Source organism: Bos javanicus, chromosome 24 (assembly GCF_032452875.1).
Source record: "Bos javanicus breed banteng chromosome 24, ARS-OSU_banteng_1.0, whole genome shotgun sequence".
Lineage (NCBI taxonomy): Eukaryota > Metazoa > Chordata > Mammalia > Artiodactyla > Bovidae > Bos > Bos javanicus.
Genome location: NC_083891.1, coordinates 54,621,488 through 54,644,526, shown reverse-complemented (window position 1 = coordinate 54,644,526; position 23,039 = coordinate 54,621,488). Strand labels below are relative to the sequence as shown.

Genomic DNA, 23,039 nt, shown 5'->3' with positions numbered 1-23,039 from the left:
GGGTGGGTTTCCCTTCCGGCCCTTTCCACTCCGGGTTGCTAATGTGCTTCGCTTGTGGAACTGGTCTTTTCATCATCCAGCCCCTCCCCACTTTCCCCTCCCCACCTCCCTACCACTTTGCATTCCTGGCCCCTGCCGCCTCTGTACTTCCCTGGCCCTGCCAGAAACATGTGGCCCACATTAAGGACCTTAAATTAAAACAAACAACAACAACAACAAAAATTGTGTCCTGCCACCCCGCCCCCCCCCCCCCACACACACACACTTCTGTTAAAATCCCAGAGCAGATCAGCCTGTGGAGGTGATCAGAATTCTACTAAAGTTCAAAACCAAAGGGGTGGTGGGGAGCGGGTTCCCTCCAGAAGTTCTGGACATGTTTTCAAATGGCTGTTAGTTCAGGTCGTTAAACACGGAAATGACGCTGAAAAATGGTCGTGATCGAGATTACTGCATGTGGGTACGTTTCATCGAGGACAGCTCTTTGAATCTGTCCGTCCTGAGCATCTGTCACGTAGGGGCAGGAATTCTTTGAGGTTCTATCTTCCCGTCCACCTGAGGCCATAAAATGAAAGGGCACGTTGGGCGCATGTAGGGTCTGGATGAGCATCTCCCGTCAGAAGGGAGAGGAGGGAGACCCAGCTCTCGGCAGGCAGTGGCTCCTCTCTCACTGAGTGTGCAGCGGTGGGGGGTACCCAGGCAGAGGTTCCTCATTACTGCTGCTCAGCAGGGGTTGTGTCTGTGAGTTTTCCAAGCGAAGGTCTAGTATTGGGGAACAGAGAGGCCAAGACGCGGAAAGAACATTAGAGACACTTTTAATGCTACCCATGAAAGTGTTTGCTTTCCAAGTAACATTCTTCTATAATGCTCTCAAATTCACATGTCTCGTAATCGGTTCTGCAGATGGGTAGTCCATGAGGCTGTGACTTTTTCACTCCAGTTACTGCATGTCGAAATATTACTCACAGTTAGGACTTTATGTAGTTTAAGAAGAGAATGTGGTATCTCATGAGTGCATGCAGTGATGTCTTCCGCTCCTTAGACTGAAAACCAGCACACCAGGACCGGTCAAATCAAAGCACGTCCTCCCCAAAAGGTTTTAAAACGTAAGATGAGTTGTTAGTTCTGACGGCTGGCTGTTGAAACCTAATTACAGTACTTGACTTCTTCATATTTATTTCTGCATGAGAGTTGATCTCCTTGGAAAGATAATAAAAAGTTAAAATTTAAATTTGTTGATTTGAATTGTGGGGAGATGTCTGTATGATACACAGTGTTGAGGAAACGGACTGTATTTTTTGCAGTGGTATTGACTATTTCTTAAGATATATGCCTGAGGCTGCTTTTTTCCCCCTTTGCCCAAGCTTTCTCCCTGGAGTATACAAATTGACTTTCCAAAGGATTCTAGTTTATTTTTATGGTCTTGATAATGATTATATTTTGTTACTTGCTAATCTTTCTACAGTTTAATAAAATTTTGTCCTCTGAGTGATGTTTGAATTCATAGCAACTAGTGGTTAATTGATTTGCTCTCGTCCCATGTTTTAGCAGAGGGTAGTTAGTTATTTGATTGATATTTACTGGACACAGTATAACCTTAAACCCCCATTCAGCTTGACAGCTTAAGACTTAGCATTTCTACTTGCTGCTCATGGATGTGTCGAGAAGTCCATCATGGTGATTTTTATTTTTTTTTAATTTGCTTTCCTGAAATATGTAGAGTTGGGGACTCATGGCAAAATAATGTAGTGTATAGGCTGTGACCCTGACGTAGGACATGTTGGGTCACTTAACAACAGCTGTGCTGGAGAGATATTTGATGTGAGAAGACTTTTTGAATCTTCCAGCCCTAACACCATTCTGGTTTTGAAACGGGAAGATGGAAAAGAGTTTTGGGGAAGAGAGATATCTCAGTTTTGAAAGGTGGTGTAGGTAAAAATCTTTCAGCCCTAGCTCAGAGAAACCAACATTTCTAATCTATTCCCCAAAGAGAGGACAAAAAGTCCGATGGGAAATGCGGGTTTATATTTTAGAGACACACTGCAGAGGCGTGTGATAGTGTTAGAGGCCAGCTATATGCTTCTTGCCCAGCATCAGTTTGGTTTGGAGACTGAAAATTTAGGCATATTTGCAGAGATGGCAGTCATATATATATAACTTCTTTTTTTTTTTTTAAGATTCCCTGCTATTAAAATCTGATTCAACCTTCTACAGTATCTTTTAAAATGATTGAGTTTATGTAGACACAATGATGGTAAAAGATAAAAGCCCTCCTACCTGTGCTTAATACATGATATCTTAATATTTATTAAGAAAAAACCCCTGCTCTTTCAAAAGTCTGAATATAGAGATCCTCGAATTAACTCACTCCATAGAAGTCCTAGAAATTACTAGTATTCTTTTTTTTTAAGTTTGCGGTTTACTTACAAAGGGAGAAATATTTATAAAATTACGTTGCAGTGCTTTTTAAATGTATGCAAACAATTCTCAGATCACGATTGAATCAGAGTTACTTTTATAAATTGAGAAAAGAGAATGCCTGTGATATCCCTAGTGGGGTGAAAGCTGGTGCTCATTTTCTGAGTATTCTCCTGGAAAGGTGATTACGACCTTCCTCTCTCTCTAGATGCTCATGCGTCCTACCCCCCCATCCCCGCCCCCACCCCAGATACCTTGTTCCAGAAGGCATTCACTTAGTCTTTGAAGAGCTCCTCGCCTCTATTTAGGATCTGTTCTTATTCATTCATTGCAAACACGCACTTTTATGTCCACAAGGAAGACATTAGTACCATCAAGAAGGGCAATGTCAGTTAGGACCTGGAAAATACGGAGTCGGCAGATTGTAAGAATTGTCCTCAGACTTGATGCCATCTACCTTTTGAACAAAATTTGAATCTTTGAGGTTCAAAATGTTGGGGCTCTGATGAGCTTTTTTTTTCTATTTGCAAATCATGGTTCCTCATCCTAAGGAGGAAAAAAAAAAAAAACCTCAAAGGCAAAGCTCAACAGGCTTCCTGGACATCAAATAGTTCATACAAAACAACATTCTGATGACTTGCATGTAAATAAATCAGAAACATATGAATTAAACTGCTCTCAGAATACATATGGGTTGAGAAATAGAAGTGCTGAGAAAATGTGTTTCGGGTTTTGCTGAGCCCATGACATTTGAAAAAGTAGTATGAGACACTGAACAAACAGAGCCTGGCTTGGCTTCCCCGCTCCTAATATCAGCCTCCCAGTTCAGCGCGAATCAGTTTACCACGTGCCGCAACGCCAGCCACCTTCAGTGTGCTCCTTCACACGAAATGACTTGCAGTTTAAAAAAATTTTTTTTTTTTTTTTTCAATGAGAAGCTCGAAAATAGCGTCACATTTCAAGGAAATGCAAATCTTAGCATTTTTCTGACCGGGTTGGTTCACGTCAAGCTATTTTAGAAAATACCGCAGATCACCTTAGGAACAGTCATACTGGGACAGCCCTCTCTGGTGTGACTGGATGGGAACCGACGAGGGCGTCGTAATGAAGAAACTGGTCCAGAAATGGATGCTGCCTGTTAGAGCGCTGGACCACCGCAGGCAAAACCTCGTGAAGAAAAGCAGTTCCCTCCCTCGCTGTGGCTTGATGGGAACCCCAGCAGCGCCCCCGTACACCGCCACGCTCAGATCATGGCCTGCTCTCCCGGCCTTCCTCACGGCCGAGGCCTGTGGCCTTGCAGGCAGAGGAAGTCTGCTTTCTCTTTCCCACATTGCACTCGAGATGGCACGTGTTCGGGACTCGGTAAGTCCTGGGACAGGTGCAGAGTCCTGAGAGCCCCTGTGTCCCCTCTCCATGAGATACGTCCCCTGGCACCTGGTTTGAAGTCCTGGAGCAGAGCGTATGGGAATTTAGGGGACAGAGAGCGTCAGAGCCTTCCGGCTTCCCCAGTCAGTCACTGACAAGCACTTGGATGGAGTCCTCTTCCTTGCACCAGCATGGTCACCTGACGTTATCAGTTTGAAATTATAGAGAGGTGGCAGATTTCATCTCTTCTACATAGGAAAGCATTATTTTGGTTGTTAATGTTCCTTTCCTAGCTCCTTTGCTCAAATGGTGGTAAGAAGCTTGGATGCTTACTCTTGAGTCAAGTGCTGAATTATGGCTCTGAGCAGGACACATGTGGGGCAGACAGAGCTGACAGCTACACTTAGTCTGATGATGCATTGAGAGGGGAATACCTGCCTGCAAAAGGTAGACACAAGCCGGGTGTCTGTCCCACATTTGGCCTGGAGGAAGTGAGGTCCACTAATGAATGGAAATTCAGCAGGCAAGATGCAAGGGTAACACGTACTGTGATCCAAAAGTAGTGCAGGGCGTCTGGGGTCATAGTATGAGATGACAATGATGAGAGATGGGACCGAAAAGATGAACAGTGAGTAGATCATAAATTGCATTGTGCACCCCATTAAGGAGTTTCGCTTTTATCATGAGGTAATGAGGACCGCTTCACATGGGTATGCCCAAGGTGTAACTGAATTTACAAGTGCAGAGGGACTGCAGGAGCACCAGGGAGACACACCACAGAAGCCAAGGAGAGCAGATTTGACTGGAAGGAAGAAATTGTCAACAGTGTCACATGTTACCCAGAGTGAAAGTAACATGTGGCTGCAGCATCCAGGAGTTTTTGAGCCATTTCGTTGGAGTAGTGGGTATGGAAAGAAGATAGAGGGATGGGGGAAGGGCTGGGCAAGATGCTCTTCCACCACCATTGTCATCGTCATGCTCATCATCGATGGAAAATGCACATCTTCCAGACAGACAGACTGGTGGAAAGAAGGAGCCACATACATCCTGGGGGTTGGGACGCATTTGGGAAAATAGACCATAAATATAAAACGTAAGATAGCAACACAAGTTAGAAAACATGTAAAGGGTAAAATGAGCGCTATGGACCAATCAAATGAAAGAGGATCTGGAAAGACCCATGAAAAAATAGGAGGAATTTAGATGAAAGGAGAGAGTTATTTAAGGGGTTTGCGTTCTGTGTTGTGTCTCCTTATCCCAGTTCAGCTTGGTTTTGAGTTCCCATTGGATGGAAATAGTAGAAAATACCATCAACTCTGATGCGTGGTCCTAACCTGCCTTGACTTCTATTTGAACTTCTCAGTCTTCTGGGGGAAATGAAACTCATAGACTGACTCTTGTTTGTTGTAGCTTCATGCAATCTTTATTTTTAAAATCGACACAGAAACGAAGGAACAGATATCACAAACACAGCATTTCAGAGAAACCCATAAATTCTACATGGATGATTTCCTTGAGAAATTTTGCACATTCAGGGCTGGACATCTGTGACTCTGAACCATAGTATCTTTCACATCTGTGTAATCTCCACATGACATCTTCCTGGTGTGAGGCCAGAGATTCACCCCCATTGGGCCATACCTTAAAGAAGCCATTCATGATTCAGAGAACAGATTTTTTTCAACAAAGATATATACTTTTGTAAGGCATGTCCGCACAAAAAATCTGCTGTGTAAGCTTTGTAAGTGAAGGAAAGAACTGGTCCTCTTTTGCTTTGACTGTTGCCCTTGTTTGTATAATAAATATTAATTGGGCACCTGCTGTAGGCAAGTCATTGCATCGAATGTCCTCTGTGTCATACCCCTTGTCCCTAAGGAACCCACAGTATTTTATGGGAGAGAAGACCTGTATAATTGACGAAAAGTACAAATTTCTAAAAAATAATGTGCTGGGAGAGTTTAGAAGATGAAATATATTTGATTAAAACTTACTGAGTCCATTCTTTCCCTTAAAGTTTTTTGGTCCATACTCCTGTCTATATGATATCACTGGTACACATTGCTATTTGTAGTTTTTTTTTTTTTAAGAAAGAGATGAATAGGTTATCCACATATCAAAAAGTTTTCCATTAAAGAAGGAACAAATATCACAAATACAGCATTTCAGAGAAACCCATAAATTCTACATGGATGAGTTCCTTGAGAAATTTTGCACATTCAGGGCTGGACATCTGTGACTCTGGACCATAGTATCTTTCACATCTGTGTAATCTCCACATGACATCTTCCTGGTGTGAGGCCAGAGATTCACCCCCATTGCTCCATACCTTAAAGAAGCCATTCATGATTCAGAGAACAGATTTTTTTTCAACAAAAATACCTGAGGTATACTTACGTAAGGCACGTCTGCACTAAAAATCTGCTGTGTAAGTCTCATCACTGTCAAAAAATATTTTAAGCATCACTAGGGTACCAGATGGAGAAGGCAATGGCAACCCACTCCAGTACTCTTGCCTGGAAAATCCCATGGATAGAGGAGCCTGGTGGGCTGCAGTCCATGGGGTCGCGACTGAGAGACTTCCCTTTCACTTTTCACTTTCATGCATTGGAGAAGGAAATGGCAACCCACTCCAGTGTTCTTGCCTGGAGAATCCCAGGGACGGTGGAGCCTGGTGGGCTGCCATCTGTGGGGTCACACAGAGTCAGACACGACTGAATCGATGCAGCAGCAGCAGCAGGGTACCAGAACTTCCCTGGCTCAGACGGTAAAAGCATCTGCCTACAATGCTAGATACCCGGGTTTGATCCCTGGGTCAGGAAGATCCCCGGGAGAAGGAAATGGCAACCCACTCTAGGACTCTTGCCTGGAAAATCCCATGGACAGAGAAGCCTGGTAGGCTACAGTCTGTGGGGTCGCAGAGTCGGACACAACTGAGCAACTTCACTTTCACTTTCAGGGTACCAGAAGGCTTCCCCAGTGGCTCAGTGGTAAAGAATCCACTTGCAACACAGGAGACATGATCCCTGGGTTGGGAAGAGCGCTTGGAGAAGGAAATGGCAACCCACTCCAGTATTCTTGCCTGGGAAATCCCATGGACAGAGGAGCCTGGTGGGCTACAGTACCTGGGGTCGCGAAAGAGTCAGACACAAAGTAGCGACTAAACAGCAGCAAGGGTGCTGAAAATGCCATACAAACTAGATGCCTGAGGTCCCTCCTTGTTCAAGGTGTTTTCTCGGTGCATGACCTGGTTTTATTTGTACCACATCTCAAATACGTAGCAGCAGATGTCATGATACGTATTTTCCAAATAATTACTATAAGATTGAGACAGAGGTCCAATGATTCAGAGAGGGTCCATGACCCACCAGTGGTCCGTTGATGAGTGATAGAATCAAAACTGGAACGATGGCCTCCTGCTCCCTAGAACACATTGGAGACCCTTATCTTCAGCTGGTGAGCCCACGTAAGACGTTTTGGCAGAGGGAGAATCGTTAAGTTCGTTTCCTTGATAGAATGAAGAAGGTTGAATTTGCTAACGAAGAAATTATGAGTGACTTCTAGTCTGATGTCTGATGTCAAGATTTACTGCTGAAGAAATATGACTGATCGTTGGTCCTCTCCTCTGCCGGAGTACCACCTTCCTGCAGATGATTCCAGGCTTCCCAAGTGATGCTAATAGTAAAGAACCCGCCTGCCAATGCACGAGACAAAAGAGACATGGGTTGAATCCCTGGGTTGGGAAGATCCCCTGGAGGAATAAATGGCAACCTGTTCCCATACTCTTGCCTGGAGAATCCCATGGACAGAGGAGCCTGGAGGGTTACAGTCCACAGGGTCGCAAAGAGTTGGGCACGACTGAAGCAATTTAGCACACACACACAGATGAATCCTGACTAATGTCTTTTTGTGAAGGACGCGTAAGTTATGGGCCTGCTGCAGTGATTTGTTTTCTTTTGTTTGAACTGAGGTGAAATTTACATAATGTAAAATTAACCATTTTACAATGGGTGATTCATTGGTATTTGGTATAGTCATAGTATTGAATAGCCATTGTGTCTGTCCAGTGGCCGAACATTTTCATCACCCCTCAAGGAAACCCTGTACCCAGTAAGTAGTTCCTTCCTGTCCACCTGCTGCTGTGTTTTATAAACATTAATCTTATATACTCAAACTCACATACACATATATACATACATACTGTACACATTCATCTGTCTACCTACCTACCTAGAGATAGGAAAGTTCTTGACAGGGTATCTTATATGTCCTGATTATGTAAGCAAAGAACTATATATTTAATGGATATTTCTCCACTGGGAAGAGGAAACCTCCTTTGCTGCTTTTTAACCTTTCTGTATAGTTCTTTTAAGTTCTCACCAGTTAGTAATTTATCAAGGGGAAAAAAAAGACAGGAATCAATTTTAAGCTTTTTATTATGTAAAACTGCTGTGTTCCTCTTATGAGAGAAGCATTTTCTTATTACTTTTTTCATCATTGAGAATTTTAAACTGCTTTCCTTATCTTAATAGTGAGCAATCATCTGGATTTTACATTTCTGTTTTGACGATTGAAACTGATTGAACAAAGTAATTTAGTTATCAAAGGAAAGAATGTTTATTCCTTGGAAAGGAATCAAAGGGGCATTCATACTGTAATTTTTATTGTTAAAGAAATTGACAATAAAAATATAAAATGTTGTTTGTATTTATTTATACCTTCATTATTCCAGATAAATATTTGAAGTAGCCAGTAGCTGATCTTTAAACTGGTGTCTTTAAGACTGAGAAAAACTAGATCCCTTAAAAAAGTGTCTGAAATTTAAATATTAGAGAAAGTCAACTGAATTGTCTTTTAAATGTGCTTAAAGATATTAACTACTTATTGTTGGTAACTTGATCTTCTGTTACCCAGTCTTTAAGGTTGGTTGGTTGGTTTTTTTTTAAATAACCCTATCCTAATGGGATAATTTCCTTTTTGTTTCTGTCGCATAAACATTTTGTGTTAAACTAAGCTCACTTTCATACATTTTCTAGTTGGTTGCTATATGTCTGAAATCTCCCAGTCAGCTTCTAATGAAAATTCTGACCTCCTATTTTATTTATTTAGTATTTATATGTACCAAAGCATCGAGAAGCTCTGCTGTGAGTTAAGTCAGTGAAATATTGCTGGTTGATTTTACCTGAATGTTCGCCTGGGGTATGGGGAAGGGCAGGAATCTGAAGGAATAATATAGAGAGGTGGCTGATTGGACGGAGAGGTTGACAATTTGCGTACTTTTTTTTTTTTTTTCTCATTTCAATCTGTGCCACAGAGTCATACATTTGTTAATTATTTCATGCTTTTGTTTTTAGTTGAAAGTACTTAGGCCCATATGTTTTGACAGAATAAAAAGATTTTATTCATCCTTTTTTCAGCTTTGTGAAAGGGAGGAAGGATGGGGTGGTAGTTTTACAGTGTACCGTGCCGATGATTCCTGTTCAGAACTTCACCAGATTGGAAACTCACTGTTCGTTAACAATTCTCTTGGTGAGCAGAAGATGAAGGCATCTGTTGGAAGCAGCAGCGTTAAGTATGCTGTTTTAAAGCCCAGTCTAGATTTCATCTTTAACTCTACTCAACATCAGTAGATATTTACCAATATGAAAAATTCATCTCCACATTCTTTAGACCATAGGTGATTTGGAAGGATATTCTTTTTTTTTTGCTGGAGGATAATTGCTTTACAATATTTTGTTGGCTTCCACCATACATCAGCATGAATCAGCCACAGGTATACATATGTCCCCTCCCTCCTGAATCCCCCTCCCTTCTCCCACCCCATCCTGCCCCTCCAGGTTGGAAGGATATTCCGATGAAGCACTAACAACTCTGACCTGGGATTTGCAGTGAAAAGCCTAGGTTAAACAAGAGTCCTACTGTATCGCACAGGGAGCTATAGTTAATATATGTGATAAACCATGATAGAAAAGAACATGAAAAAGGATATGCTGCAGTCCGTGGGGTCGCAGAGAGTCGGATACGGCCAAGTGACAGAACTGAACTGATACATTTATATGTAACTGAATCACTTTGCTGTAGGGCAGAAATTTACAACGTTGTCAATCAACTCTACTTCATAAAATAATTTTTTTTTCATAAAATAAATTTTTTTTTTAAATTTCAAGAGTTAGTATATGAACAGCAACAACAAAAAGACCTTTTTCTGCCTTCCTAGAGTCATGTGACTTCTGGGACGGGAAGTGGCCCTCCCTGCTTCTGTCTCCTAATGTAAAAAGGTAGTGAGATGGTTGACCACTTGGACAGATAATCTATCTCAAAGTGATTATTAAATAATGTAATGGATGCAGAAAATCTTTGTAATTTAAAATACCTTGAAAATACCAACTTTTTATGATGATTAAGCATAGAATTTCACCAAGTTTCCTTTCATACCATTAAGTTCAAGGTCAGAGAAGTTGTGTGAATCGTGGTTTTTTTTTGAAATTTCATCTTGTCGGAATATCTGCTGGAATCTTGGCTTCACCATCTTTTCCTTCTTGTCTGGGTCTCTGCTCTTGAAAGTGTGTCTTTCTGCTTTTGTGTGACACAGCTTTCTTCCCAGTCCCTCTTGATTCTGGGAGGGCATGTATACTTAGGAATGATGGCCCTTGGGCCCTCTGAGTGGTATAAACACAGCCCTAAAGATACTGGGATTGGAGAAATAGAAATGGCACATTTATTGCCATTAAGTGATCTTTATAATTTGCCATTTATAGTGACCTTTATTGGGTAAGGGCAGACTGTAAAGTCAGCATTTTTCTCGGGTGCTGCTTTTCCTTCTTGTAGAACCCTCTCTGTTCCCACATCCCCTCTCCACTCTCCTCTCACTCTTAAAAACTGATTGTTGGGAAAGGATTAGAGACCTCATCACATCAAAGGGAAATAACTGCTTCAGTTGGATGTGCTGTGTGCTCAGTCGTGTCTGACTCTTCACAACCCCATGGACTGTATGTAGCCTGCCAGGCTCCTCCGTCCATGGGATTCTCCAGGCAAGAATACTGGAGTGGGTTGCCTTGCCCTCCTCCAGGGGATCTTCCTGACCCAGGGATCGAACACCAGTCTCCTGTGTCTCCCACATTGCAGGCGGATTCTTTATTGCTAAGCCATACAACATCACCATGAGGGAAGCCCTCTAATAAATGCTAACAGACTATAAAAACATTTCCCACAATGGGGGATGATTGGAGGTGTGTTGAAAAGTGGATTTGTAACGTGGAATTATTTCTGGGAAAGTAGGCTTGTATCTCTTATAGCACTGTACATTGACTAAAGCCCATGGCAGTGGTATTAATTTGTTTACGCCAATAGTGACCAGAATTATTTGAGCCTAGATTCCTTTTTTAAAAACACACCTATTAACATCCATTGAAGGATGTGAGCTCTCGGCTTCAGGCATCAACCAATGGCCTTAGGTTCAAAGGGAGAAGGACGGGAAATGGATCTCTTAGAACCCTTAAATATCGATTATTATGGGTGACTGCCTCCATTTTCAGAAGTCAGCTCAGCTCTAAAACACACCGAGAAGTGAGATGTACTAAAATCTATTTTGGCAGAATCAATGAATGTTTATCTTTCTCTGCGTTATGATGTTATTTAATTTGACTTGTATCTTGTATGTGATGCATTCATTCATTCATGTGGGCATTTAGTAACTACTGGGGCCTATTCTGTGCCTGGTTCCACACACACACCCACACATCCCCGCACATTGTTTTCATAATCCTTTTTTTACCTGGAGAATAATTGCTCTGTGGTGTTGTGTAGGCCTCTGCCATGCACCAGCACGAATCGACCACAGGCTGACATACATGTGTCCCCTCCTTCCTGAAGCCCCTCCCATCCCATCCTGTCCCCTAGGTTGTCACAGAGCACTGGGTTGAGCGCCCTGTGTCCCACCACTTGCTATCTGTTTTACATTGGTAACGCACATGTCTCCAGGCTACTCTCTCGATTTGTCCCGCCCGCTCCTCCCCCTCCTGTGTCCGTAAGTCTGCTCTGTGTCTGCATCTCCACTGCCGCCTGCAGATACGTTCAGCAGTACCATCTTTCTAGATTGCATACGCATGCATTAATGTACAGTATTTGTCTTTCTGACTGGCGTCACTCTCCTAGTGCTTTTTAAACTTCACTGTTTCTGTGATGGACTGTCCCCAGCAGGCCTTCCTTGCCTTCAGTGTGGAAGAAACAGCAATAATCAACTTTGGAATAAACCCTAAAATTAATTTTCCTCTTTATTGTGGAATTGTATAATGTGTTTTCATCGTGAAAACACGCCATCCTCATTCAGTTGATGAAATCGTGTCCTCAGAGGTCACAAAGCTATTTATTGGCAGATGTAACCAACACTATTTTGATGTTGCAACACTTCCTCACGACTCTGTGTTGGTGTCAGTCGCTTGGTCATGTCCGACTCTTGTGACCCCATGGACTGTAGCCCACCAGGCTCCTCTGTCCATGGGATTTTCCAGGCAAGTATACTGGAGTGGGGTGCCATTCCCTTCTCCAGGGGAGCTTCCTGACCCAGGGATCAAACCCAGGTCTCCTGCATTGCAGGCAGACTCTTTACCATCTGAGCCACTAGGGCACACATGACCCTGTAGTTGTCATCTTAAAAAATAAAAAGCAAATAGCTGGTAGCAAAAGAGGAAAAAATAATATTGCGATGGGAGCTGATCCATTAGAAAAAATTGATAGTCATGAATTTGATGTGACAGCTGTAGAAAGTGAGATAAAATAAATTAGCTCAATCTGCTTATGATTGAAATCATCTGCTATGATTTGTGGATTACTACAAATAATAATCTATAATAATAATGGGCTTCCCTCATAGGTCAGTTGGCAAAGAATCCACCTGCAATGCAGGAGACCCCGGTTCAATTCCTGGGTCGGGAGGATCCGCTGCAGAAAGAATAGGCTATCCACTCCAGTATTTTGGGGCTTCCCTCATGGCTCAGCTGCTAAAGGATCCACCTGCAATGTGGAAGACCTGGGTTTGATCCCTGGGTTGGGAAAATCCCCTGGAGAAGGGAAAGGCTACCCACTCCAGCATTCTGGCCTAGAGAATTCCATGGACTGTACAGTCCATGGGGTCGCAAAGAGTGGGACACAACTGAGTGACTTTCATTCACTTTCACAAATAATAATAATTGACAGAAATAATAAATCATTCTTGTTGACATAACCTTTAATTACTAATGGACAGTCAATAAATACTTGAAAACAGCTTAGGTGTTCAGAACATTTTAAAGAGTTGTGACGGGCTTAATATCCAGTCTTTTGTCTGTGTCGATCCTGAGTCTGGTGAGGAAGCGGGTTCCCCTGTGAGTATGGAACGTAAGGAGTGTAACCAGACGAAGTCAGGTTTCACCTGGACCAAATTTTATGCAATTAAGTATTTCAAGAGATCTTCAGCCAGGTGTAACTTAATCAGTTTAAGACCTTCTCGGCGAGGGCTCAGGTACTCGGAATGCTGGCAGTGGGCATTCCTGTGATACACCACGTTGAAAGTAATAGCAAACATACAGTGTCTGCTCCATCAGTGCCAAGAGCAATGCAGGTGTAAAAATAAAAAGAAACACTTGGAGCCAGAGGCTGGTGCACATCGATGGGACTGTAGTCATGCTTCATGTGAATGCTTTTAAGTACTAGTGGTGATTTTTTTTAATCAGTTTACTGTTGGTATTAAGTCACCACTGAACGCCAGTGTCACTCCCAGCAGGTCACTGGCCTCTCTCTGTTTTTAGCCCTGATAAACAGAAGTAGTGGGTCCTACTCAGCTTCAGATCTGGAAGACAGATTAAAAGTCCTCCTTCTTGGTCCAGTACCCAAGAACTGTCTTTGTGCTCCACTGTCTGCGGTCACCTTTCGTCCTTTGGCCAAACAGCCTTCTGAGCCCCTCGTCTGCCCAGTGGCCTGGGAGTATGTAAAGGAGACCCAGAGTTCTATAAATCTGGGTTTTGGTAGGAGTCTATGAAGACCCTGGAGAGAAGCCCCTTAGTGACTGAGAGATCTTGTTAAAGCTCAGATGCCTAAACAAGATGACATGATTTTGAATCTCCATTTTCCACTTAACTAGCTGTGTGACTTGGACAAGTTATTTAATATGTCTCTGCTTCCAGATTGCTCTGTGTAAAATCGGGATGATAATAAAACAATAGGGTTAGTGTCGAGACAAAATTGAGTTTATGTACAGTTTTGCTGGAATAATGTCTGGCATACCCTAAGTAAAGTGTTAGCTATTTTGGGGGGAGGGGAGTTCTTTTTAATTGGAGGATAATTGCTTTTTAATGTTGTGATGGTTTCTGCCATTCAACAGCATGAATCAGCCATAGGTATCCATATGTCCCCTCCCTCCTACCTCCCACCCCATCTCACCCTTCTATTTTTTTTTTTTAATCACTGTCATCATTTTGTCATGCCAACAGTCACAAGAGCTTGGGACTGGCAGGCCTTGAGACCAGGTCTTCTCCAGCTCTGTTGAGTGTTACGGGCTTCCCAGGTGGCACTAGTGGTGAAGAATCTGCCTGCCAGTGCGGGAGACACAAGAGACATGGGTTGATCCCTGGGTGAGAGGGTCTCCTGGAGTAGGAAATAGCAGCAACATACTCCAGTATTCTTGCCTGGAAAATTCCATGGACAGAGGAGCTTGGTGGGCTCTAGTCTGTGGGGTCGCAAAGAGTTGGACACAGCTGAGTGACAACACACACACAGAGTGTTAAGTTGTAATACCATAATAAATTGTTTCTTTTTTTTAAATGTTTAACTCCCTGCATATGCCACTGAGAATGCATGATAATACATGAAGACAGCTTAAAACCTCAAATGTTCTATATCTGTATTTCAATATCATATGTATGAAACGTCTGTGATATAACAGAGTGAGCCTAATCATACCTATCTTCACTGTTTTTCTGCCTCAAGTTTGCAATGACAACACTGATACTTGCAAAATGCTGGTAAAAATAACAGGACACTATGTAGATTAAATCACAATAATATTGCTATATAATTATCAGTGATTCTGTCTTAGTTTATCCTTATTTTTAGTTGAAGCACAGTTTTTTCCTTCCTTTTTAAGCTACAGAGACTTGTTTAGTAGATTGAAATTTAGAGATTTGAAAAACGGACTGCAACTACCTTTATTTTAAAATGTATTGCCTTTTTATTTGAAGAAAGGAAAGAACAAGGTAAAGCTTCTGGCCATAAGCAATGTCAGGGGGTTTTGCAGCTCTTGGGGTGCTTTGCACACTTAATGGGTCCAGCTCACTGTTTCACTGCCGTTGTTGAGCCTGCTGCAGGCTGGGTGTGCTGGTCGAAAGTGGATGGGCTACAGTCTGTCCATCCCTGCATGCTTCTCTGCTTCTGATCCCTTGTAAATCACTCATATCTCTGCTTCTCCTTGTTGTTGCTTTCTTTTGATTTCTTGGGGTTACACAATTTGATAGAGAAGGGAATTAAAATTCTTACAGTCTTACTACTTAACACAGAGAAAAGATATTTGGTGGCTGAAAAGGATAAAACTCTTGGCGGTAATTCATTTGTAGAATTTAGCTTCAGACTTAATATACTCATGAACAGATAACCAAAACTCAGCTGATATTCAGAAGGGTAAAAAAAAGTTAGACGTGGTATTTGTGATAGAGCATATGGATGTATGCCAAAATGACTTGTGTTCTAAATATATTACATATTCCAGGAATTTCTTTTAGGGGGTTCATATACATGTTCTTTTTCTCGTTTTTGTGATGCACTGTGGTGGAGTGAATACAGATTATTCCTTGTTAAGGAAATGAAATAGGAATACCATATACATGAAGGGGACATTTTACACGTTTAGATAATTGGGGATTTTTTTTCAGAGTATCACTGTAGTTTGAGGAGTAAAACTTTTCTTTCTTACTGAGAGTTACTTTAGGGCACTTCTGCTAAGTCACTTCAGTCGTGTCCGACTCTGTGGGACCCCATAGACGGCAGCCCACCAGGCTCCACCGTCCCTGGGATTCTCCAGGCAAGAACACTGGAGTGAGTTGCCATTTCCTTCTCCAATGCATAAAAGTGAAAAGTGAAAGTGAAGTAGCTCGGTCATATCCGACTCTTAGCGACCCCATGGACTGCAGCCTTCCAGGCTCCTCCAACCATGGGATTTTCCAGGCAAGAGTACTGGAGTGGGGTGCCATTGCCTTCTCCAAGGGCACTTCAGAACTATTTAATTCCTGTAAAAGCTTCAGATAATTGAGATGGAAATAAAAGCTTCACAATTTCAACAGATTACATCTCTGAAATTTTTTCATCTACAATCTATTTGTCAATAGATATAAATCCATCTATTTGTCAATATACTGCAACATTTATGTGTTATTTCCAAACATATTTCCTGTATGTGATAATCAAATGGGCCTTTAACCATCACTTGAAAATAAAGTAGGATCTTTTTCCACTAGTAAATATTGCTTGACTTGTTAGTATATACTGAGAATATGTAAGATAAATAATTTTTATTTCTGTAGTTGGCTTTTGCTTTTCTTTGCACCATTGGGTTGTTTATTACCTTCTTTTTCATGCTCTTGAGCATGATTCACTACTGTTAAACCTCATGATAACTTACTCAACTCTGTTACTTTCATCTACTTACTAGCCTTTTATGCCATTTTGCTACCCATTTGAATATTTAAGTTAAAAAATTAAAAAAGACTTTAGGAAGGAGAGTGCCAAGAGGATAAAATGAGAATTCAGGAGTCCTGAGCTCTGTTCAGGGCTCTCGGGTAGATCCTTTTACATCTGCCTTTCCCCCATTTATAAAATGCGGTTGAACTGATTTCAACTTTAAAAATGTGATGCCAAGAGGCAGAAGAGAGAACACTAATTGGAGAAATTTCCTGAAAAGAGAAAGGAACATCTATAAAAAAAATTGATATAAAACATTATGAAAGAAAGGGTAATAAAAAGAGTGGAATCAGGAATCCAGTTACCAAGATGTAATGTGAAAACTCATGATCAGAAAAAGTTAAAAATCTGTTCACCGTTTATTGTCTCAAAGTGATCACACTGTGCCTAATTATAGTTCCTTTGCCAAAGACTAACTAGGGGCCAAGGAGAAAATTGCCAGGTAAGATTTTCTTACTGTTATTTCCTACACATCCAGAGATCTGGGGATCACAGGAGCTGTTCTTCCCTGGGGTTCTACTTTACAGTCCTGCTTGCAGGAATGTGGGCAGGTGGTTACAAAAAGGGCGTTAAGAAGTATGTAATAGTACAAGGGACTCTAAAAATAGTAAGTAAAATGGACATCTGAATGTTCTGCCATCCAATAAAAATCAACATTTATTAAACACTGGTGGTTCGCTAGGTGCTAGGATACGTGTAGTCTGCCTCTCCCTCTCGTCCACCAGAAGAGTTCTTGCTTTGGAAGCTGAAAGGCAACAGCAAGTCTTATGTAAGCTGCATTATTGTGATGGCTGCTCTAACAGAGTTTCATATGGGGCTCAGTAGGTCTCCTTGGGGACAGCCATTACCCTAAATCAGTGCTCCTAATACAACTTTTTGCCATAGTGAGAAAGTTCCACATTGTGATGTCCAGTATGGTCACCGGTGGCCACAGTTTGCTATTGAGTACTTGAAATGTGGCTAGTGTAACTGTGGGACTGAATATTTCATTTTATTTAATTTTAATTAAGCTTAATTCAAATAACCACATAGGACTCATGGATACTGTATTGGACAGCACCATTCTGGACATTTTAAAAATTACTCTAAACTCTTGTTTATATTTTTTGGATATAAATACCATTTATTGTGCTCCTACAAGAGATAAGGAGTTATGCTTGACATACGTACTCTCTAATCCGCACGGCAAAATAGCCCCATTTGACATTTGATAGTGAAGAAATTGACAAATGAGGAAACGGAGCCTCTGAGAGAGAACGTGCTTTGTTTTGTCCTCACAACTACTTATGAGAGCTGGAATTTGAGCCTTGTTGGTCTGATTCCAGAGTAATTTCTACCACTCTGCCAAAAGGGTTTTTTCTGCTGTCTGGAGACCATCTCTTCTAAGTACATCTTCCGGTTGCTTTATGGATTAGCCAGCAATATACCTTTAACTTTGTGCTATAGAACGATTACAGTGTCCATTTCAGTTCTTATGCATGTCGAGGTACCACTGCCCTGAGCTGTTCTTTCCACTTACAGTGACCTGTGTCCTTCCAACAGTATTGTAAGAGTTGAGGTCCGTTGCAGTCAGTTTCCTGAGCAGTAAGCTGATCCCTTACAGGCACTTTCCCCATTAGATGCTGGTCACCATCAGTGTACATGCCCAGGTGTGTGAGCGTCAGTGGCGTACCACCGACTCTTGGCGTTCCAGTGTCTAACTGTCACAGTTTAGGATATTTGTGAAACCTCCTAAGGTCTGAGCTGCTAAGTCAGCCTCCCTAGCACTTGGGCATCTGGGGCATAATTGTGCTTTGCTGTTTTCTACTCCATCATGGAGCACATAGTAACCCTCTTAAGGATCTAAAAAGTCTCAGTTACAATGTTTCAGTTATTCTCACCTGGTTCTCTTTGGAAATTATTCAGATGGTACTGGCTGGTCACAGAGAGGCCCAGGTCTACTCTGCAACCTAGTGGCTGTCACTCAACCCCACTCAGTTATACACCTCATGATACATGATCTATAACCACTTCTCTTTATGCCCTCCGGAGTTCAGCTTCCCACTTCGGGAAGAAAGTAACTGACGCATATTGGTTTCACTCTCAACATGCCCTATCAAGTTTTCTTCTCTTAAAAGGCAGTTATGAAACCCCACAAGAATTATTTCTATAAATCATTGCCAAAGTATTGCCTTGTTCTGATAGCTAACCATATCTTTTCTTTTTTGCCTCTTAAGATCAACAAATTGTTTTTTAATGAAAAGAATGTAGACTTTAATGATTAGTTTGAATCTTTACCACTTGGTAATTTTTTAACATGGAAAAGTGGCTTAACTTTTCTGAGTCACTTTTGTCCAGATAATTTTTAAAAAATAACAGCACATTAATGCTATTAATCTGATTTTTTTTGCATGTTTTTTAGGTACCAGGTATTTTAGTTGCTTTTATATACGTGATGCCATTTAATTCTCTCAAGAATCTGGCATAGCAGGCACTGTTATTCCCTTTTTATGGGTAGGAATCTAAAGACGAGAGAGTACAGTAAACAGTTCCAAGGTTGCCTGGCTCACAAATGATGGAATGGGCAGTTATGTGACCCAGGCCTGCCTGGGCCAGGACACTTGACCTGTCTACCATTCTTTAGTCATATAAAATAGAAATGACGCTGTTGATAATGCCCATCTTATATGATTATTATGAAGATCAGAAATAATGTGTATGGAGCTCCCAGCACAAAAGCCATTCCACAAAACGCCCTGAACAAATGGTAATCATTGTTATCTTTTAAAATTTCCATAAGTGAAACTGACATGCCAAGACATAAAAATGAGCACCTCAAAGGAAAAAGGTAGAATATGCGTTCTACTCCTTTCATTTTGTTTGTTGGTTTGTGTGTTTGCTTGCTTTTCTTCTTTTCTAGTAGGCAGAGGTTCTATTTAAAAGAATATCATATTGTTTCTTTGATGATAGCACAAAAGATAATCAGAACATTGGTTGGAATGGTTAATAGACTAGATATATCAAGTATATCTCAAATTACAACACAAGTTAAATCTGTAAAATGAGAACTTATAGATTTTTTTATTTTTTCAGAGTTTATGCTGTTTACGGGGTTTTGTTAAGCTCAGAATTTCTGCATTTGTGATTTTGTTTTAAAATCAAATTATAAGAGAAAAAAGATAACGGTGCTGACTTGGAATATGAACTACACTTGGCTATTAGTTTCCCATTAAGCCTTTATTCGGCAGATAGCTCACTCAAACTGCTGTAGTCTCTGAACTTGAGCCAAGTTTGCCCATTTCCAATTTTGCAACAGAATTTCACACTTCTTTCGTTACTCTTGTGGGAGGAACTGGAATGCCAAAAGTCACCTTGATCTAAGATACCTTGTCAGAAGAAAACTGAGTGTAGGTTTTTGCTTCTCTTTAGACTCTCTGCATGTTTCCTTGGCAGAGTTTCTTCAACACATTGAACGAGAGTTTGGGATTTGTATTTCATTTTCCATCGGACTGATTTTCTGGCGTTAGTCATTTGAAGAGATCTGGGATGTTTGTTATCATTCTGTTAGCTATTTTCTCTAACAAATGTGTAAGTCGTCATTCTATTTACCTATAATAATAATAATTAAAGTTGAGTGGATGTGAGCTTTTCTTACTGAATTTAGTGTCTATGTTAAATACATTCTTGCAGCCTATACTTTCAAGTCTTTTAAGAGGCTGAGAAATTAGTTGACTGAAGTAAAATAATGAAGCAGCTTACTGATGATCCAGGTTATTAAAAATTAAAACATTGAAGATAAGCGGAATCACTTATCATCACTCTGTTTTCATAAATAGCATCTTATACCTCCACCACCACTTTTAAAGAAGGCAGCCATTGAATAGTAGACAATAAAGGACAATTGATGAGCAGGGCTTTGACCATTCCATTGTTGAATTTTCTTATGATTAAAATGTGAGGGGGGTTGATTCCTTCTACTTTTAAAAAGTATAATAAGAGACTTCCTGGTGGTCCAGCGGCTAAGATTCCCGCAAACCCAAGGCAGGGGACCGGGGTTTGATTCTTGGTGAGGGAACTAGATCCCACATGCCACAACCAAAGGTCCCATGTGCCACAACTAAGACCCTTTGCAGCCAAATAGATACATAAATACTTTTTTTTTTTAAGTATAACAGTTCTATGTTATGTTTATTTTTACAAACAAATATATAGAGCACTTATCTTTAAAATAACTTTTGATGAGAAAGATGAAGTATATAAATTAAAAGGGAATAACATTGTACTTGATCAATTATAATATAAAGAAAATTTATAAAATATGCAGAAATTGCCTTTAAAAAAAAAAAGACTATTAATAGTGTTTGATTTCTTTTTAACAAAGACGTTCATCTTATCTAAAAAATCTTAATTTGGCCACAGCACCAGAAAAATAGAAATTGTATAGTGTAACATGTCCTAAAAGCTTTTTAACCCCATACATATTCTTTTTCATGCAGGCAGCATTTCTGAACTTGGGATAAGTGATCTTATTCTCAGATCTTCACACTTGATCATAATTCATAGTCAAAGTAGCCTCCTTATAAAATTACTGAAGATTTGTCTTTGTCTCCCAAAAGAGATATCAAATAATTCTATCCAAAAGGCAGATTTTGTTAGATGCCATCAATGATGTTTATGCAATAATTATAGTACATGTTTAAGGATGAGGTAGTAGACTATGTAATTAAAATTATATATTATCCTAAAAGAATTTGTTGAGATTATTTTTTTAAAATAAGGTGATTTAATAATGGGAGAGTTTATTTTCAACTTTATAGTAAAATATTGGTTTCTGAAATTGGAAGTAACACATAGTATACTTAGTTCATATTAATACTTACTAGCCAAGGGGCTGTCAGGCTCCTAGACTGTAGGTATAGTGGGGTGTATTCTACTCATTCTGCCATTAGAATGAGATCATCTATTTCCCCTTTCCCTCGAAGGTAATTTTTGTTTTCATCTTTTTAGCTAATCTCAAGACTTCTAAATACCTTTAGTAGTATTTTCCAAACTGTTTGTCAGTTGTATAAGCCTCAAAAAAATACTGGGTTTTGCTTGATAAACTTAGGGTACTGATTTGCTTTGGGATTTCTGGCTTATGTTTTATTCTTTGTCCCTTTACAGATACTTGAAAAAAAAATTGTCCTTACTATAAGCCCTGTTAGAGAAGCAGGTAGCTGTTTATACATTTAAGATATGACTAAAATTTTAAAATAAGAGGAAAAATAGAGGACTCAGATTCCTCCCTGACTTAGGAAGAAGAATCCTTGTTTCTTTCCTTTTTTTTTTTTTTTTTAAAGTGGACCAGGTTTTTATGGTTTATTTTTGTTTTGTTCTGTCTCCAAGATCTCTCAATTTCAAGGGCACTGTGGGGCACATGTAGCATTTATGTGATGTATGCATGTGTGTGCGTGTTTTCCCACATCTGTCGCTGTGGCCCTATCCTTTGTGAAATCCTAAACCATGTATTAAATGCTTAGTTTGTGATTCATGGTGTTCTGAGAGCAATTATAGAATTTTTCTTAGGGTGTTTATTCCATGTGCGCTGTGGAAAAAAAGGGGGGGGGAGTTATTTTTTTGGTAACCCTGCAGTTGCCTTTTTATTGGTGAATTTCCCTTTCTTTTACTGTGACCTGTGAATATCACTGTAGGCTCACTGCCAATTTTGTGAGCCGCTGCCTGCTTCAAAATGGAGGCAGGAAGGTATCCATTTTCATCAAGAGGATGACAGTGTTTTAGTCTCTCTGACCATCTGGAGAGAGGAACTTTTGGAGCAAAAGAAAATAGGGATTAAAAAAAAAAATCATATTTAGCAGAAAAGGCAAGGGAGAAAACCAATTAAAGTTAAACTATACCTCATGAATTTATGCCTTTCTACTGTGCTGTCTACTTTAAAGCAAACATAAACAAGAAAATACACATGCTATTTTTATAAAGAGCTGGTTCCCCAAATCCCATGAGTATTAGTAAGCGAATGTAAGTAAATTAAGATTTTGGCAGTTTTTTAGTTTATTGAACATACAAAGATGAAAGAGCTGTAAATGAGGGTCTCCCACCCCCTTCCTGTGTGCACACTGATTTTTGGTGGTCTGTGTAGATCTGGGCTTTTAATAGCCTTTTTCTTGCATCTCTACAAAAAGCTAACACTTTGGGAATTTAATATTCTAAGATACGTTTGTCACTTTCTGTGGTCTGGAGAGTGCATTTATTTTATCTGTCTTTTTGTCTCTCTGTCTCTGTCTTTAAATTTTAATTGAAAGGTAGACTAAATAGGACAAGTTGGAAGCACGTCTTTTTTTTACCTTTTACATGCTCTGGGCCATTTATGTTTAAAAAAAAAAAGAATGCTTAGGTTCCTACAACAACCCTATGGGTATTATATATCTACAACCCAGGTGGTTCAGTGGTAAAGAATCCAGTTGCTAATGCAGGAGATGTAAGAGACATGTGTTCGATCCCCGAGTCGGGAAGATCCCCTGGAGGAGGAAATGGCAACTCACTTCAATATTCTTGCGTGGAAAATTCCATTGAAAGTGGGG

General features: G+C 40.5%; 1 protein-coding gene across 30 annotated transcripts in view; it reads left to right on the top strand.

Annotated features, from left to right (window-relative positions):
* The window catches only part of TCF4 (transcription factor 4), a 388,575-nt gene that overhangs the window by 301,322 nt on the left and 64,214 nt on the right, over window positions 1-23,039 (top strand). Inside the window, exon 1 of one of the 30 annotated variants that reach the window (XM_061400290.1) lies at window positions 19,011-19,228. The exons of the other annotated variants lie outside the window; for them this stretch is intronic. Within the exon in view, the coding sequence (XP_061256274.1) occupies window positions 19,226-19,228 (3 nt within the window). The 5' untranslated portion in view covers window positions 19,011-19,225. Of the gene's footprint in view, window positions 1-19,010; window positions 19,229-23,039 lie in introns of those variants that run through there. 30 annotated transcript variants of the gene reach the window in all.